Below are 19,073 nucleotides of genomic sequence, written 5' to 3'. Positions count from 1 at the left end.
GGAGTACTTCGTTTGAAGGATTTGGACGTCGGGATCACGTGGTTCAACTTTGGCCGAATTTCTTGGAATTTTTCCGGTGAGATTTCTTGATTTTTAGAGCCTTAAACTAGTCTATCGTGATTCTTCATGTTTGGGGCTTCAATTTGGTATAAAATACGAAGAAAATGGGTGAAAAACGAAGGAGAACGAAAAGTTACAAAATTTGCCGGAAACCGGCCGCCGAAAAAACCAGTCCGGTGAGCCGAGGAGGAAGAAGGTGCGCGTGGGATGGCGCGTGGACCCATGCCACCCACGGTGCGTGGGGGCGCGTGGGACCTCCAAATTTTTTTCTAAAAATTACTCGACGTCCGTGACGTCGAGTAGATCGATGTGGTATATTCATATACCCAAATTGAGCACCCTATGAGAAATTATTACGAAATGTTGGTGATGTGCTTTAAATAATGTTATTTTAGTTGTTTCGCACATAGGTGACACTTATCTCGAGGACGAGCGCATCCAGGGACATCACGGGGGCTACGACCCATCGACTTACCAGTGAGTGGGCAGTTTTGTTTTCGCATTACCTATATACTATTGTTTTTCCCAGAAAATGCATTTATTTGAAAATATGTTTTTTAAATGCCATGCATAGAATTATTTGAAGAAAAAATGAATTGTTATATGAATTATATGATTGAAATATGATGCATACATATGCATGGTGCTGTGGAAGCACAGGTAAGTCAGGTGAGTTCATTATTCATTGAATTGTTTGATGTTGAGACGTTTTAAGCTCATAACCTGCACCCTAGGTGTTAGTGCTTATATTATTTACCACACCGCACGCTCGCCTTGGATCCAAGTAGGTGGATGTCGTACAGACCATGTGAGGGTTCCGACATGCTAGTCGTATAGATCACTAGGTGTGATTCCGACTAGTGGGTGACCTTAGTTATGCGCGCTGATGATTGATGAGAGAAGCACTAGAGCGTATTTTTACACCTTTCATCGTACAGACTACCTTACGTAGTTCCGAGTGATGTGCAGAGTAGGGCCGTATAGGTCACTGTGGTGACTCCGGCTGAGTGGGATATTGAGCTATAGAATTAATCGTATAGGACCAACTGCAGGGTCTCCGATTGATTCCTTATTTCACCTTATTTATATTTTGATTCATGGCATGGCATATTTTTCTTGAAAAATGTTAAAGACTTGGGATTTGAGTTTTGAGATTACATATGGTTTTATATATACTATTTTCTGGGAAAGTATACAGGTTTTACGGTGAGGGGTTATAAATGTTTTAAATGAAATGTTTTGAGAAATATTTGGTTTTACTGACCCACTCATCTTTGTTTTGCGCCCCTCCAGGTTCTAGTTAGCGGTTGGTGACTCACGAGGTCTTTTTCCGGCATTCTGACAGACTCTTGACATGTAGGACTCACCTGAGGGTGATGTACTTTTATTTTAGTCCTACTTGACTGCACTTAAACCTATGCTCTGAATTTATGTGTTTACTTTATAACTCGTCCTGTTATTCTAGTAGGTTATTCTACTAGAGTTTGGTTTGAATTCCTTCTTATGTTTGTTATTGTTTCGCTTCCGTGTCGTACTTATGGTTACGTCACGCTCACGTGACGGCCAACATGCCTGGATCCTCTGGATCGGGGTGTGTCAGTATCTAAATGTATGCACCTAAAATGTATTATAATGAATTTAATATACCTAAATGAAGAAGACAAAGTATATCGAAATATATTGTATAACAAAAATTAGTTAACTAAATATTTACAACAAAATATATTACGATGAATGAAATGAAAATTATAATTATGATGAAATATAATTAATACATTAAAATTAGGAAGAAAAAGATAAATAATTAAAACATCAAAATATAATTAAATAAAATGAGGTGATTAATGTTCAAATGGACTAAAATTAGATTTTGATCTTACTCATGGTTTTAATCTAAAAGTCATCTTTGCCAAGAATTAGAATGAAGTTTCCTTTAAATAAGTACCTGGTATTAGAGGTTATTATGAAGTGGGTCTCTTTCTCTCTCAATTATGAGGGGAAATATTATCTTCTATTTAATTAGTTAAGTTCTTATGTGGAGATCATCTTCACCGTTCAATTTAATTAGTTTGGTACTGTAAGTATGCTAGAAGGAAATTTTTTTTTTTGAACAAATAATATTATCTATACTAAATAGGAGGGGGTGTGTAACATCCCACATCGCCCAGGGGAGTGATCCTTAAATGTATATTTCCACCACGCCCTCACGGTTATGCTAGAAGGAAATTTATTTTTTAATTTTTTGAACAAATAATATTATCTATACTAAATAGGAGGGGGTGTGTAACATCCCACATCGCCCAAGGGAGTGATCCTTAAATGTATATTCCCACCACGCCCTCACGGTTTTGTTTCTGGGAACTCACAAGCAACTTCCCAGTGGGTCACCTATCCTGGGAGTGCTCTGGCCCTCTTCTCGCTTAACTTCGGAGTTCCTATGGAACCCGAAGCCAATGAGCTTCCAAAATGCCTCGTGCTAGGTAGGGATGAGAATATACATTTAAGGATCACTCCCCTGGGCGATGTGGGATGTTACAATCCACCCCCCCCTTAGGGGCCCGACGTCCTCGTCGGCACACTTCCGGCCAGGGATTGGCTTTGATACCATTTGTCACATCCCGGCCCGGGGCGGATCACTTCCCGAGCTCGCTCCACCACCGTAGCACGATATTGTCCGCTTTGGGCCCTGACCACGCCCTCATGGAGGGATTGGCTCCGATACCATTTGTCACATCCCGGCCCGAGGCGGATCACTTCCTGAGTCCGCTCCACCACCGTAGCATGATATTGTCCGCTTTGGGCCCTGACCACGCCCTCACGGTTTTGTTTCTGGGAAATCACGAGCAATTTCCTAGTGGGTCACCCATCCTGGGAGTGCTCGGCCCCCTTCTCGCTTAACTTTGGAGTTCCTACGAAACCCGAAGTCAGTGAGCTCCCAAAAGGCTTCGTGCTAGGTAGGGATGTGAATATACATTTAAGGATCACTCCAATGGGCGATGTGGGATGTTACAGGGTGGGTTTAGCCTTGAACAAACAATATTTAGTTCAAATTCGCCTTTGGCGATAATCAAACCTAAGACCTCTCACTTACAAGTGAAGAGGAATATCACTAGACCAATGGTGGAGTCAAAAATTGAAGCTAGGAGGGGCCTCTAAGCCCTACGAAAGAAATTGAAAATAATAATAATATAAATAATGGGAGAAAAAGGCTCATTTTTATAGTGGAAGGAAAAATTTTAATCAAATGAGAGTATGAAATCACGAATTTTGTTTTTTGAGATAATTGTTTCGTAAGCACCGAACTTGTTTATAAGTTCCTATAATGAAGTTGAACAAAAATTAATAATCATGGCTTAAAACTGCTGCTATGAAAATTATTTTTCAAGATAAATTCTTCCTCTATTCTATTTATGCGTAGTTTTATTGTAAATCAACACTCTACCATGCAAAATAGTGAACTAAGGAAGGCTAGTTGATTTATGTCTTTAGTTTCATAACAATACTTGTAAAACATATTTTCTTTTGTCAATTAGCGAAATACAATAAAGCTAGTTGGGAGCAAATGCACATAAGTCGAAGAATGCAGAGTATCCAACTAAAAGTATACAAACAAAAACTACAAAATGAAAAATTTTAGGGTAGGCCAGGACCTTGGTCTTCAAGTGGCTCCGCTACTGCACTAGACCATAGTACTAAGTGATCTAGAAGAAATTTAGTTTGTAAAGAAAAGCCAGCCGGGCATCTAATTGGATGAGATCATGTCTATATCGGCGCCCAAGATACGATCGAACAATAAGACAGTAGCCAGTTGGTGGGACAACTTTTTCTTTGCAAGAAAATTGGAAACCCGAATAAAACTAATTGAAACAGCATATGCCCAAAAAATTAAATTAAAATTAATTAGTTTGGTCAAAATGATATTTAATTGCTAACAACATTCTCTATAGCTATCTAGTTGTTATCGAATATGTATAATGCACTATAACTAAGTGTGGGGTAGAAAATACCATTTGAAGTGTTACAGAATTTTATTTATTTAATTTTTTTTTTTTTGAAATATACTCAATTAAACAATAATGTCACATTTTTTTTAAATGCTTTGTTAAATAATTTCTTAGTCAATATACTAGCGAGATATATCAAGGGTGTTTTGTTTAGATGCACAATCTTGAAGCTTCTCTAATACTGGTATGACTATTATTAAAGAATGTTAATTAGAGTATTAATTGTGTGTGTTTAAATAGTTTATTGATAGAAATTAGATGCATCTCATGGAGCTGCATGGAAGTGACCCCTTCCTTCCAATAAAATCTCGAGATGCTCATAATTGTGTGCACAAGTTTCGTGTTCATATTGACCTAATTAACTGAATTGGAAGCCCATGTCTGTTTACTGATCAATTAATTAACGTTTAATTTGGCCTTTGGAATTCGACCAGTCCTGCGATATTCCCAACACATTGACCTTGCCCTTATTTACCCTCATGCGTCAAACTTCATATATATACATACACTTGTTCAATCCTTGCATGATTCTCCATCCACACCATTATATTCATACTAGTTCCACCAATCATATATATACCAAGATCTAAAAGATGTTAGACCTAATCGAATGGTAGACAAAGATTCAGGCCTAGGTGTCTAGGCAAGAGCTTAGGTGGAAATGCAAAAGAGAATAACATATTATAAAGTACTAGAAGATTTTGAAAACATAGAGAACCAAAAATATAAGTAGTATTCATCCAAATATTTAACAACTCTCTTACAATTTATTGAAAAATAAAATACAAAATAAAAGTTATCTATTTTCTGTCTAAATGAGAGTTGTGATCTATTAACGGTTTAGGCATAATTTACTCATCCTTTATTATTTTTCACTAAACATGTGTGCAAGATGACTTTTACTAATTGGCGTTGCTAACAACGTTTAAGCCTTTGAGGGTTGGTACAATGTTTCCTTAATGACTCACCATTCTTTACGAAGTAATCATTGAATTGTCACCGTTTTTTTTTAACAAATGACATTATGTAGTATCTATACTAAGGATGGGGAAGTAGGCTAAGAAATAATGTAGTTCAAATTCACCTTGGTGAGAATCGAACCTAAAACCTTTCACTTGCAAGTAAAAAAGAATATCATTAGATCGTAGTAATTGAATTGTCACGTTTTATAAGTACTTAAACTGTCACATATTTTCATAAAACTCTTAATCAAAGGATGAAAATCAACATACCCCTAGAGCATGCTGCATAAACCAAACTAGAAATTATACGGCCAATGAAATGAATTAGGAGCTTCGGCAATCTGCCTATATATTATCTGTTTAGTATGCATGTTTCTTGTTCCTATTCACCTAATTAATTTTGAGATAATATATACAAGTTACAATTTTTTCTGGAAGCCTACATTTGTTTACTGAATTATGACATTTTGCTAATGGCCTTTTTGAATATTAGACCAACCATGCAATATTCCCCACGTTGATGACTTTTGTATATCAACCCTCATGCACCATCCGATCCCCTACATATATATACATGTTCAAGCCCTGCATGCTTATCCAGCCAAACTATATATCAAATACTCTATATTCTTCTTTTCCAATCACAACTAGATCACATGAAATCCCTCAAGGTTTCGTTTCAGCTAGCGATGCTGATGGCTTTAGTGGCCATTACTCTCTCGGCAACACCAGACCAAGAATTCGAAGAATCATTCTTCGGCGAGGAAGACAACAGTATTAATGTTTCAAACAGTGAAACCTTTAAACAAGAAAAGACTTCTCTAAGAGGCATAAGCCGATTCCTTGCTTCTCGGGGTCGGGCAGTGACTTGCGACAGTAACCCTAAGTTTTGTCGAGGAGGGACTCATTGTTGCCACAAGAAATGTGTGGATTTGAAGACGGACAATCTCCACTGTGGCCAGTGTGGGGTGAAAAGCCATCACTCACAGAAATGCTGCCACGGTCATCTTGTGAACCCAATTTCTGATAAGAAACACTGTGGCAGCTGTGACAACCATTGCAAAAAAGGCAGGTCATGTGCGCTTGGGATGTGCAGCTATGCTTAGATATCAGTGAATATACTTCAACTCTCAATCAATAAGTTAATATATATGTGTTAAGCTATTAATTGTTACTTTAACGACGATTTATGTATTTGTGTTGTTACAAGTAATAGAATAGTTTGTGATCATCATTAATTTAAGTTAATATGTGAAATATACTTGAGATAGGTGAAGGTTAAGGATATGGATTTGTGTATTTGTGCAACCAAAATGGTCTACCTACCAAGTCCCCTCTCTTTATCTAACACATAAACCTACGTTGCAAAACCTTAAAAGGTCTCCTTCACATCAATGTTAATAACTAGTACAGAACATGGTTGTTAGACCCGGACAAATGATTAATTAGTTGACGTCGAACTTGTACGATTAGCAGATTTTTGTCACTTCTAGTACAGATAAAGTATGCATGTAGCTATATATATATATATATGCTTTCAACCCTTCTTCCGTTCTTTAAGTCTTTCCTACAGAGACTCTAGATGTCATAATATATGGAAAAGAATCCTCGTTGGATTCTCTTTTTAAGGATCCTAAGGATCCCGTGATTGTAATAATTCATCGTACATCGTACAATCAGTTTTTGTTAGGTACTATTTATATTTAATTTTAAATTTTAAATTTTGAAATAATTTCTGACTGCATGATGTACGATAAACAATCACGATCACAGAATCCTTAGGATCAAAAAAAAAAAGAATCCGATGAGGATCATTTTCCATAATATATATAAACAAAGTACCAAGATATAGAATCACAATAATTCATGCAAAACAAAGAGAAAGTAAAGAATTTGCAAGGCTAGCTTTATATGTAGATTCTGTTTTCCAAGATGGAAATGTGTTTCTGAGTGGTGCCTTCTACCTACAAATGATGACCTAAGATTTGTACTAATACAAATAGAATTCTATTAAAAAGAACATTCATTAATTGAACTGAAGAGGAAATCAATAAGTTTTGGTGATTATAATGTAATTTTACGTTTCTTACAATGGAAAATACAAGCTTGACCTAAAACCCAACATAGTTTAAACTTTGAACTTAACGTAATTAATGTTGTAACAACCTTAACATAAAAGTTGGAGGCACAAAACTGAATGATGATGATTTAGTAATTTAACGATGTTCATTCATAATATCTTATGTCTTTACTGTAACAAGACGTTCACGTTACAAAAACCAACATTGTTAGAATAATAGAATATCATTATGCAATCTCATCATCATTATGTAATGTTGGATAATAAACTTAATTTTAGGATTACAGTGTATTCTTACGTGTCTTGTATATTGAATCACTATGAAACTTAATGCATGTTATATTGTAACAGCCTTCATGTGAAGGTTGTGGTGTGTGGGACTAAACTTAATGTCATTATTTCATAATGTCCTTATTATATCAAAATGCCTTTATATATTATAACAAACAAATTCAGCGGTAAAAGTTAATGTTATTAATGGAGTAACAATTTTATTGGGCAACCTCATCATTATTATATAACGTTGGACGATAAAATTTGATGATTATATGGTATAAAGGGTATCAATACCATTCAAAGAAAAAGAGTCTTATTTATACACCTCTGGCGGAAGGCCTTAAGAAAGAGCTTCTTGATTAGAAATCTAAGTAATCATAGACAAGGAAATCGATCGAAGCCATATGAAATAAGGAATCCATATTATCTAATCATCTAATCTATTACTTCTATCCGCGCAAAATGAAGCAGCCACTACTGTACTACGATAAGGCTAAGCACATAGCTATAGGGATGGCACTGAGATGGTTTTGCAAAATTTGGAGCAGGATTTTCTCTCCTTCAATTTTTATTCTCTTCCCTTTCTTTCTTTGTAATTGACGATTCATTCTCTGCAATACAAAAGTTCATTTAGTCTCTTTCTCTCTCTAGATTCTTCTGCGATAGTTCTTTATTTCATTCTTTCTTAGTTCATAGTTTAGTGTTAATATAAAGAAATTAATATAAGATGTTGAAATTATGTGGCTTAATCGACCTCTGCATTGTGAACGTTTTCGATCTTGGTTCGAGGAACCGCCAGACCTGTTGTCTGACCTTTTTGTGCTAAAATGTAATGGTTGATTGTCTTTGTGAGGGGATGGCCTGTTGTCTCCTATTTGTGTTGAGTTATAATCAGCCACTTTTGGATTAATGAAATTTCTATCGTTACTCCTAAAAAAAAAAAAAAAAAAAAAAGAGGGGATGGAAGGATTTTTTTTTTTTTTTATGTACATGGAAGTACACACACATCATATGTTTTTATACAAATGGAGGGACACTTGGGGGAAAAAAAAATTATCTTCACTCATATAATAACATATGATGTATTGTCCCGTATTTCGAATACATTGAAAAATCTATCCCTAGACATAAGGGGCAATTAATGGAACAAGTGCCACCTGGTGCGGGGAGAACTTTCTTTGCAAAGAAATGGAAATATAACTGTTAGAAAATGAATTAATATATTCGACCAAAAAAAAAAGGAGGAATATATATATATATATATATTATATTAAAAGTCGGTCCAAATAATGCTTCTTCTCTATTAGCTAACAACATTCCTAAGGTAGTCTTTTTAATAATGAATCATTATTATAACCAAGTGTGGAGTGGAAATCGTAATTAGAAGTACATAGCACCAGAATGTATTTTTTTTCAAAAATTGCTCTAAAATAGCACTGTCCAACCATGTTTCTTATGTATATTGTATATTTGTTTACATAAAAAATGTATATTGTATTTTGGTGCATGACAAAATTTACATAGCCAAATTAGTGTGAATTGATAAAAATTAAGATACAAGTCCACAAATGCCACCGCCAAAAAAAACAAAAAGAGAGATTACGAAATTAGTTACAATAGCTTAGAAAAGCTGAAGCCTTAGATATAACTTTATTATAATGCGAACATCAAACGTAAAATCAATTTACAAATGAAGTATAACTCATATCGGAGTAGGATTATTTTCCCTCTTTTTTTCCCTCCTCTTTCCTCCCCTCCTATTTGAACGGTCACGATTAAGTCACATCAACATCTTATATTAATTTTTTATAGAAAGAGAAAGACAAAATAAAAAATGTAAGAGAAGGGGATGGAAGAGGATAAAAAGAGGAGGAAAGAGAATCCTAGTCCAATCACATCACCCATTTTTCATTGCTAGGCATTTGAGTTGTAGACTTTTGTTCTGCAGCCTTGGTAATCACCACAATTATTCTATTCTATTAAGAGAAGAGGGCTTGTCAACTTTTTGCCCCCCTTTCTTCCAACTTTGCCCTCACTTTTGAATACACAATGTTGACATGAGGAGAGCAAAATATTAATTTTGTATCTTTTGAACTTTCCCCCCTTTTTTTTCTTATTTTGCCCTCACTTTTGATACACATATTTACATAAGATAAAAATATGCACTTATTAAGAGAAATTATCTCATCATCATTTTTTCATACATGTAAGTGAAATCATGAATTTTTTTGGATAATTTGAATGAACTGAAGCGATTGCGCTTGAAGAGAACGTGGGAGGAGGTGGGCGGTTGAAGAGGCTTTAATTTTGTATCTTTTGACAAAATGACAATCATATACCTGTTTTATTTACACACACACAAAGTATGTGCTCTATGCTAATATATATTATATAAAAGCATGAGCCTGCCCAAGAAAATTAATAAGCGGCTTGCCCAACCTGCCTACCAATAATGATAAATATGTAATTATATATGTTTTTGCATGCATGTATTTTGTTCATATTCACCTATATGCATTACAACATATTCTCTGGAAGCCTAACTTTGTATGCTGAATTGTCGTATTGTGGCCCCCAAATAATTAGACCAACCAATCAAAATGGCACAGAACCAATATACAAACTCATGCAATATTGTAGACAGCAACAGAAAGAAAAAAAAAACAACTGTAATAAGATTCCCCACGTTGATCAATATCATGAAACCCTAGGGCAGCAGGTTTTCTATATATACTTCCTCTGCCCTGCATGCTTCTCCACATCCACACTAAGTCTTCATATATACTTTGATATATATTATTTTCAATTTATAAACACACAACACACCAATTCTGATATTACTGAAATGATGAAACATTCTCGCAATGTTTTGTTTATGCTAGCCATGCTGATTATGGCTTTAGCCATTTCTCTCTCTGCAACACCAAATAACCACGAAGAAGCAGCATTCATCAGGAGATCATCAAGAAGCCGGTTCCTTGCCTCGAATACTCCAGCGGGTCGGGGAGGATGTGGCCAAAACCCTCTTGCTTGTAGTGCCACTAAAGGTAGCCGAGGGCCAGATTGTTGCAACAATGTTTGTGCCGATTTGAGGACAGACGCATTCAACTGCGGGGTTTGTGGGAAGAGATGCACCAGTTCAGAGATGTGCTGCAACTCTAATTGTGTCAAACCAATGTCCGACCATCAAAACTGTGGCAAATGCTCCAACCGTTGCAAGATAGGCACTTCTTGCCACAAAGGGTTTTGCGACTATGCTTAGAAATCACACCACAATATGTATGAATATGTGTCTGTGTGTTCTTCCCTCTATGTTACTAATTGAGTTAATGATTTATGTATGTTTTTCTCAAAGTACAACTGTCTGTACTTGGAAAGGGTTAAGATATGGCTATGAGTTTTTGTGTGTTTGCTTGAGCGCGCGGACTCGAATAATGGCTGGCTTGCTAGTGATCATCGACATGGGCTTTTGTCTGTACTTGGAAAGATAACAAACCTAACACTTAAATGTCATATTTTATAATGTTTCTTAGCCCTAGACTTTTAAGAGTCCAAATAGTAAAAGGATCAAACAAATAAAAATACCTAAAGCTTCCCGAAAACTTAAAGCCCTAAATTAAAATTTTTTAAAAATGGATAATTTGGTCGGAAAATCCCATTATTGATCATGGCACTTTTGTGAGTTTGATGTGCGAAGTCATTTTTATAGAAACGACGAACTCATGGACGCAAATCAGATACTGGAGTTCAAATTTGCAAATCTTTATTTTTGTTGCTCTTATTTGTGCATTTCAACAAGATCTTTCATTCACTCTACCATCTGATATACATCACATATCATTCATTCTTATTATAACATGCAAAATAATACATCACACTAATACCTATAACAAAAATCTCCAACGTAGCCCACTCCAAATGCTAATTAGTTAGGTTCAATTATTCTCTCCTTCAATATAGTATCTATCCGTAGGGAAAGAAAGAATATAGTATCTATCCCCACAATATCCATTCTATATATGTGTCCAACTCTTCAATACTACTATCAAATTTTACTTTCCTTGACAGTTTAAGAGATTATTATCCATTTGTTTGGATGTGCTTTTAAAATGACTGAAAGCGTTTTTATAGAAAATATTTTTGAGTTCCAAAAGCATTTACTTGCATTTTGCCTAAGGATTGTTTTCAAAAATATTTTTACCAAAAGCGCTTTCAGTCATTTTAAAAACACATTCAAACGAGCTCTATATTTCTAATCTTAATAGGCCTCTCTGGTTATTTAATAAATTAATATTACATTTAGTGATAGTCCTCTCACTCGTAAATGGAAGTCTTATGACTTCTGTGAATGACAAATTCAAACTGACCAATTGTATTAGTCCAATTTAATTCCCCACTTTTTTTGTATAAATATATCATTCTATCAAGAAATTTAAAAATAAAAATAAAAGTAGACCTCGCCGAAATTTTTACGTGCCCCTCACCTTTCACTGAAATATAAATCCCTAGCTAAGAGATTTATTTCTTTACATAAACATACGTAGGATATATAAAATAGAAAGTGAACCAGCGTTAGCGATCGTGCAACCACGTTTTGTGTAGACCCAAAAATCTTACGTACCAAAACATAAGCGAAAGCACTCATAAACTAATCGTGTGCACCATCTTCTCATTCATCATCACTCTATCTAATTATTTCTATATATCCTCCTAATTCAGTTCCTTTTCTTATTCAACTCATAATTATGCCATGGCCTCCCTAGCCCCTCTCATATTATTGCTCTTATGTTTCTTAACTTGTATTGCTCCAACATTTCAAGCCTATTCCCCAGACTACTACACCACCGCCAAAATCACTCCCAAAAACATCATGAACGTGGTAGACTCGTGTTGGTGCACAAAGTCCGATTGGGCCACCAACCGCCGCGCGTTGGCCAACTGCGCAGTAGGCTTCGGCAAAGATGCGTTGGGAGGAAAAAATGGGGCTGCTTATGTAGTCACGACCTCAGATGATGACCCAGTAAACCCTGCACCCGGCTCACTCCGTTACGGGGTGATCCAAACGCAGCCATTATGGATCGTTTTTGCTAAGGACATGGTCATCACGCTCAAAAATGAACTCATTATGAATAGTTTCAAGACCATAGATGGTAGAGGGGCTAAAGTTGAAATTGCGTACGGACCATGCATAACGGTGCAGGGTGTTAGCCACGTTATTATACATGGATTAAGCATTCATGATTGTAAGCCCGGGAAGGGTGGGAATGTTAGGAGCACTCCTACACATGTAGGGCAACGTCTAGGGAGCGACGGAGATGCCATATCTGTCTTTGCTTCTTCGCATGTTTGGATTGACCATTGCTTCCTAGCTCGTAGCACAGATGGCCTCCTTGATGTCACCCATGCTTCCACTGCCGTCACCATCACAAACAACTATTTCTCTCAGCATGACAAAGTAAGCATAAAAGTTAATTATGATGTTATGAATTAATTTTTCATTATTGAGCCTTTTATTTTCTTTGCTTGAGTTGATTGCATGTGGGTTTGGGTTAATTAATTGCACAATTTATCTAGTGGGTTCATATTTTGTGTAATTGTCAATACCTGAGGGAATTCATACATGAGACCTCGTCCAACGTTCAATGGAGGATATCACTAAATTGAGGCTAGTTGTTTTGTTTCGAATGTAACCTAACCAGGTTGTGCTTTAATTTCAGGTGATGCTGCTTGGTCACAATGACAATTTTAGTGAAGATAAAAATATGAGAGTCACAATAGCCTTCAACCGTTTTGGGGCTGGCCTTATTGAAAGGATGCCAAGGTGAGCGCAATAACTTACCTGCAATGAGTTGCATACACTCCTCTCCTTGAACAGAGAGAAGTACATGAGAGTACATTGTTTAATTACCCTAACAATTTAGTGAAGTCTTTATTAATGCAGATTATCTTATGTCATTGTTTTTTTGTGAAAACAATAGGGTTAGGTTTGGGTATGCGCATGTGGCCAACAATATATATGAGGAGTGGAAGATGTATGCCGTAGGAGGCAGCGCCAATCCAACAATTTTCAGTGAAGGGAACTACTTCATAGCTCCTGAGACTCCTTTTGCCAAACAGGTTACAAAGAGAGAGGCTGGAGGCAGTTGGAATAATTGGAAATGGAGATCTTCAGGGGATGTGTTCAAAAATGGTGCTTTTTTTGTTCAATCTGGATATGGAAGCTGCTATCCACTTTATTTTCCAACGCAATCGTTTAAGGTCTCTCCAGGAGCCATGGTTCCTGCTTTAACCTCAAATGCAGGTCCTCTGGGCTGCATTGTTGGCAAAGCATGTTAATTTACTTTACTATATAGACCCTTTTCCAACCTTTTTTTTTCCTTTTTTGGTCCTACCCTTTGAGTTTTCTGTAATTGAAGCTCTGTGCGTACATTGGCTTCTTGGATCTCTATTATCTATTTTAACAGACTATTTGTTGTCTGTGTTGTGAGTCTATCCAATTGGTGTTCCTACACAACGTTAGAGATGGCACTACATAGAGTGAGGAATTAGTGAACTTTTTTATTATTAGGTAATTTAGGTTGCATGATATGCCTCTGATCCAAGAATTTTTTTGTAAGACGACTACTAACATTGCTGCAAGAAAATGTGACAATAGCGATGAAAAGCATTAAGTAGCTATTGTCAATTTTTCTTGGTGTATAAGGTTTTCTTATCAAGAATTTGAGAGTTATAATGTTAGTGTACGGCATTGTTGATATTTCAATAGTAATACAGATAATACAACATCACTAGATTGTTCACACAGAAAATTACTCACACGGTATAATTGAATGTCTCAATGTTGTATAAACAAGAAAAGAATCAAGAGACAATAGAAAGCATGTCGATGTGCAAAAAGCGATTAAAAAATTAGAAAAAGTAAAGAAGGAAGGTGGATGGTTTTACTTTGGTTAGTGTCTTTAGAAAAGCCTATTCTCATTGCTCTGAACCCCACATGTTACTGGTGCTTTAGCTCTCACTTTCTTCATGTACCAAATTCCAGCTCCAACTCCAAAGGCTCCTGCAACTGTCACTCCACTAATCGTCCCTGCAACATTAACAAAATACAAACCCAACTTATAGTTAAGCAGACAACATCCAAGCTATACTTGAATTTATGAAATCTTATTTGTGCAAAATCTCAGAAGTGAATCACCTGCAAGCACTCCATTCCTCCTATGCTGAGAAAAGCTATGATCTGCATCATTGTAATTAAAAAAAAATTGAGAAGGAAATTAATGTTTGATACAAACTAATGACTCAAAAACTTTTTTAGTTACATAGGAGGGTTTTGAACCTGAACTTAGCCTACTCCTTCCCATCACCCTATTCAGTCTAACCACAAGGCTAAATAGATCAAAGACTTACCTTTACAATAAGTAGTGACATTTCCTCTGTCACACAAGCACATGAAGTTATGTGTTTTTGTGTCGAATCCACATGTCCCGCCTCCTTTAGATGTATCCTGACACTGAAGGCAACGGGTGGTCACCGGAATATCGAAATCGACGCGAATTCCATATTCGGGGACTTGATCATCCGGTTGGTTTTCACCAGTGTTTCTCCAATACACACTAGTATAAGTAGCACAATACTTCAACATTAACCTCAGAGACTCAGTGGCTTTGGGATAGTAAGAGCAGCAAGAACTTGTCCTTAACGCCGAGGCACACTCAGGCAAGTGCCTGCAAAGATAACTAGAACTGTCACACGACGAGTCACACCGCTCAGGAAACCTCTCACAAAACACAGGCTTTGGCTCAATGATCACATTTTGTTCACTACAATTAAAGAAAAGGTAGTCGTTTTGAGGGGAGAGAGATAAATGTGTGCTCGTGTCGAGGCTAAAAGGCCTTGTCACTCGGAATGCGTCACCGTCAAGGCAATTCCACATGAAAGGATCGGTGAGAAGAATGTGAGGGTCGGAGTAGCTTATGGATTTAACGGGATATCTTCCTGAAGGTGTTCGGAGTTCGAGTTTAGAGGATTCGGAGCATACGAGGATGTTTTTGTAGTAAGGGCTCCCACAGCCTTCATCGATTCCAAAAGGGTAGTTGATGGGAATGTTGCCGCAAGAAGTTCTGCAGATGCTGGCTTGAGGTGCTGTGTGGCTGAGAAACGGAAGGGTGAGGAAAATGAGCAGGACAAACGGCATAGGAGTTGTTACAGGAGACATGAGAAATGCTAGCTAGCTAGGTTTAGCTTGAGTGATGGTATATATCCCAACAAAAATTTGGCAGTTCAAGCAAAGTAGCAAGGATGAGTAAAGTGAAGTGTGATTACATAAGTAAAAGGAAGAAGGATCTACTGATTATTGGTGTTCACTTTAATGTCTTTTTCTCTTTCCCTTTTACTTTATCTGCTTTTATTTATGCTTTGTGACTGGTTTTGCTTACTTGGTGCTTCTGCTTTATGGGAGTTTATTAAGAGAGAATGTACATTTTGGCCAAGCAATTATGATAGAATTAGAATGTAATCTAGGTTTTCTTTTTCTATGGGTATTGTATTTACTTGCGAATTAGAATTTTTTCATCTTACCGGGAATCATATATAATTCTTGAAGCGCAAGACTTGTGATGTATATAGAGTTTTTTGTTTTTATTATTTTATTATTTTTAATATATAGCTTACATACGGATGATCATTTTTTTTTTCTGTGCGGTTTGCCCTACCAAAGTTCCCTAACCCTAATGTTTCTAGTCAGCATGCATGCCAGGGAAGACGAATTCTAATAAGTGATCATGTTTCATGGAAGTATTGCAGTAGAAACGAGAGTAGAGTAGCACTACGAGACTTCCCTCCGGCAGCATCTTTGATTCTTAACGAAAGTAAACAGCTTGGGCTTATCCTGTAATTTGATATGGTTAGGGTTTGGGTAGATCATGTTTGAGTTTGGATAAGATCATATCAGGATTCATTATAGAGGCTTATACATACGGTTTAACTCCGGGAAGAGGCCCAAGTCAACTAAAGACCATTACTCTTTTTCTCCTTAACTTATTTTTTGCTATACCCATGAAACTTGATTTTGGTTCACTTTGATGGTATTTCGTCTATTCTGTCAAGTAAGTGTCAACTTTGCAGATGTGGCATGGTGAGACCCAATAAATTGCTTATGTGGTATGGGGATATTTTTGTTTCAAGAAGAATTCAAAGTGAGATTAAGTTCAAGTTTGAAAAGGCATAGCAAAATGTAAAGACTTTTTTTTTGTCAGAAAATTACTATTGCCCACTTGAGGACTCCAGAATGTGGTCCTTCATGCATCTTACGAAAATAGTAGTAGCCGACGTAGCTTTTAACATCAACTTAGGTTTCTTATGATAAGATGTTAGGGTTCCTGGCTGGCTACGGAAACTGACATCAAGAGGTAGTGAAATTGAAATAGAAGTATAACCATACACATATATACGTAAATGAAACGCAGTCCTCATGAATTATATTCCATGAACAAGTGGATCATATTCATTTGTGGCAGCCAGCATTTTTATATGGAATATGATTCTCTTCCCTCTTTTTTTCTCTCTCCTTTCCTATCCTTTTATTTGAACATGCATGGTTAAGCCACGTTAACATCTTATATTAATTTTTTATAGCAAGAGAAAGACAGAATAAGAGAATGTGAGAGGAGAGGATGAAAAGAGATGAGAAGAGAAGAGAGAATCCTATTCCTTTTTATATATAGCCAAACTGTATATCTTGAGGTTGTTTTATAATATTCACTATTCACAAAACTGGCAAGAAATAAGGCAGTCGGTTATATAGCTGGAGCAAAAGTTGGGTAGGCTTGGGTGCTCGATCACCGTTACTCGTAGGAAAATTTTGACAAATATGAGATATTTTATATTTTTATTTATTCAAATTTGAGAAATACCTTTATCAAACTGTCATACCAAAAATTTTCTCACTTCGTACTTCTATTTCCCGTTACAGCTAAAAATTTCTTTCATTGATGGCATGCATGGCCTATCGCTATTTGTTGTGACAGCCATAGTTATTTAATTTCAACGTGAAAAGGTTGGAATGATGGAAACAGAGTGGACTAACTCAAGATGTTAGGCAGACAAGTGGTAATGGCATTGAAAAGTAGTAGTGGTAGTAAAGATATATATAATAAAATATATTATACGTATGGCGTAACCATGCATGCATCCAATCAAGTCTCTAGATTTATAGCGATGGTTGTTTGATTGCTTCTTCTCAAAAAAAAATTGGAATTAATTATTGAGATGAAGTAATCAAACAAGAGTCCTGAAATATTAGGACCAGTGCCAGAAAATTGGCGTGAAAGGCATATATCTTAATTCGTATAGCAAATTGGCACCTCCTTCTCTTGTGATCATGAGAATGTCTGCAAGTAAAGGATTCCACCGTCGTCTGCCCAATTGTCTACCCAAAGTCTACGTGCGGCTGATTCTTTCATTTGAGAGGTCCAAACCTAAGCAAGACCCTTCAATTCTACTAATCTCCGATAGTACTATTCACATATAACGTCTTGTGGTAGGGTAGCCTCCCCTCCCTTTAAACTTTTCTTAACCGTAAAAAAAGAATAACATATCATCACCGTATAAATTTAATAATAAAAACCGTTCAATTTCTTATCTTCATTTAAAGATAATTCTTACAAAAATCAGTTAAATCAAAGATTGTTTATGAATTCAAATGTATAAAACAAATTGACGGTGTGAGAACTAAATAACATATTCATAAATGAACCGTCTATTTATTTAATACTTTTTATTTTCAAACGATACAAAATTTCATTAAATTCGAATGAAAATGATATATGAAAACGTTTACATCAGAAGCCAAAATATTTAATAACCAACTTGGCTCAAAACGATTTCATCTTTCCTAAAGCCTAAGAAACACTATAAAATCCATCAAAATCCTTCACTTTTTTAAATAGTTTAAAATTAAAGCCTAATTAAATCTATCAAATTTTACGGAGTTTTATAAAAAATTTAAAAATCTTAATTGAATACACATAGTCTTTCTTTAATTCATTTAAAATCTTGATTGAATATCTCAAAAATTATAAAACTCTTTTAAAAGCCTATAAATTTCTAATTAAATACACCCGTAAACATTGCATAATATAACTCGTCCCTCTAATTATAGCCGTCAAATCAGATTAGAGAAATAAAATATTTTTTCTCTCTATTAGGTTTATCATGATAATGCAAAGTCATTTTCGTATTACTGATAATATCATTTGGACCTGAATCCCACCAATCGCAGCCCCGAGCGTTTTATCACTCCATGCAAACCCCGGGCCAAGGGAGCTGAGTTGTTCGAACTACATCTCTATCAAGCGTCTCTCTTTCAAAGTTAAATTTCATGATCAACTTGACATCTAACTCATTTTAAGTCTAAAATAAAGATGACGGTATATGTATCTTTATTATAGACAGACACATCAAATATAACAAAGAATACTCAACACACAAAAGAGGATGGATAAAAGAAAAAAAAAATGTTAGGGAAATCAAATTTTTATACCATCTTGTATAGATTACATGGTATGACAATTGATGGTTGTACTTCTGTTTTATGATTTAAATGAGGAATCCAATCATCAGCTATCACATTATGTGGTTTACAATAATTTAAAAAAAAAATTAGCATCTCTAACATCATCTTAAAAAAATTGT

General features: G+C 35.9%; 2 protein-coding genes across 2 annotated transcripts; one reads left to right on the top strand and one right to left on the bottom strand.

Moving 5' to 3' along the window:
• Positions 1-12,129: 12,129 nt before the first annotated feature.
• Positions 12,130-13,872, top strand: LOC126584793 (putative pectate lyase 2). Its single transcript, XM_050249144.1, has 3 exons — positions 12,130-12,837; positions 13,100-13,203; positions 13,361-13,872. Exons 1-3 carry the CDS (start codon positions 12,133-12,135, stop codon positions 13,716-13,718), a joined length of 1,167 nt encoding a protein of 388 aa, XP_050105101.1. The 5' UTR covers positions 12,130-12,132; the 3' UTR covers positions 13,719-13,872.
• A 245-nt stretch (positions 13,873-14,117) lies between these two features.
• Positions 14,118-15,689, bottom strand: LOC126584794 (uncharacterized). Its single transcript, XM_050249145.1, has 3 exons — positions 14,790-15,689; positions 14,578-14,619; positions 14,118-14,469 (listed from the first exon to the last, which is right to left on the bottom strand). Exons 1-3 carry the CDS (start codon positions 15,595-15,597, stop codon positions 14,342-14,344), a joined length of 978 nt encoding a protein of 325 aa, XP_050105102.1. The 5' UTR covers positions 15,598-15,689; the 3' UTR covers positions 14,118-14,341.
• Between the last annotated feature and the right edge of the window lie 3,384 nt (positions 15,690-19,073).

Source organism: Malus sylvestris, chromosome 10 (assembly GCF_916048215.2).
Source record: "Malus sylvestris chromosome 10, drMalSylv7.2, whole genome shotgun sequence".
Lineage (NCBI taxonomy): Eukaryota > Viridiplantae > Streptophyta > Magnoliopsida > Rosales > Rosaceae > Malus > Malus sylvestris.
This window is presented reverse-complemented; position numbering and strand designations above follow the sequence as displayed.

What these genes read in the sequence shown, in the direction of transcription:
- LOC126584793 (XM_050249144.1), top strand. Translation starts at nt 12,133, where the DNA reads ATGGCCTCCCTAGCCCCTCTCATATTATTGCTCTTATGTTTCTTAACT. An exon ending in ATTTCTCTCAGCATGACAAA is followed by an intron (nt 12,838 to 13,099) that starts GTAAGCATAAAA and finishes CTTTAATTTCAG; the next exon opens with GTGATGCTGCTTGGTCACAA. An exon ending in CTTATTGAAAGGATGCCAAG is followed by an intron (nt 13,204 to 13,360) that starts GTGAGCGCAATA and finishes TGAAAACAATAG; the next exon opens with GGTTAGGTTTGGGTATGCGC.
- LOC126584794 (XM_050249145.1), bottom strand. Translation starts at nt 15,597, where the DNA reads ATGTCTCCTGTAACAACTCCTATGCCGTTTGTCCTGCTCATTTTCCTC. An exon ending in TGTCACTACTTATTGTAAAG is followed by an intron (nt 14,620 to 14,789) that starts GTAAGTCTTTGA and finishes ACAATGATGCAG; the next exon opens with ATCATAGCTTTTCTCAGCAT. An exon ending in GAGGAATGGAGTGCTTGCAG is followed by an intron (nt 14,470 to 14,577) that starts GTGATTCACTTC and finishes TTAATGTTGCAG; the next exon opens with GGACGATTAGTGGAGTGACA.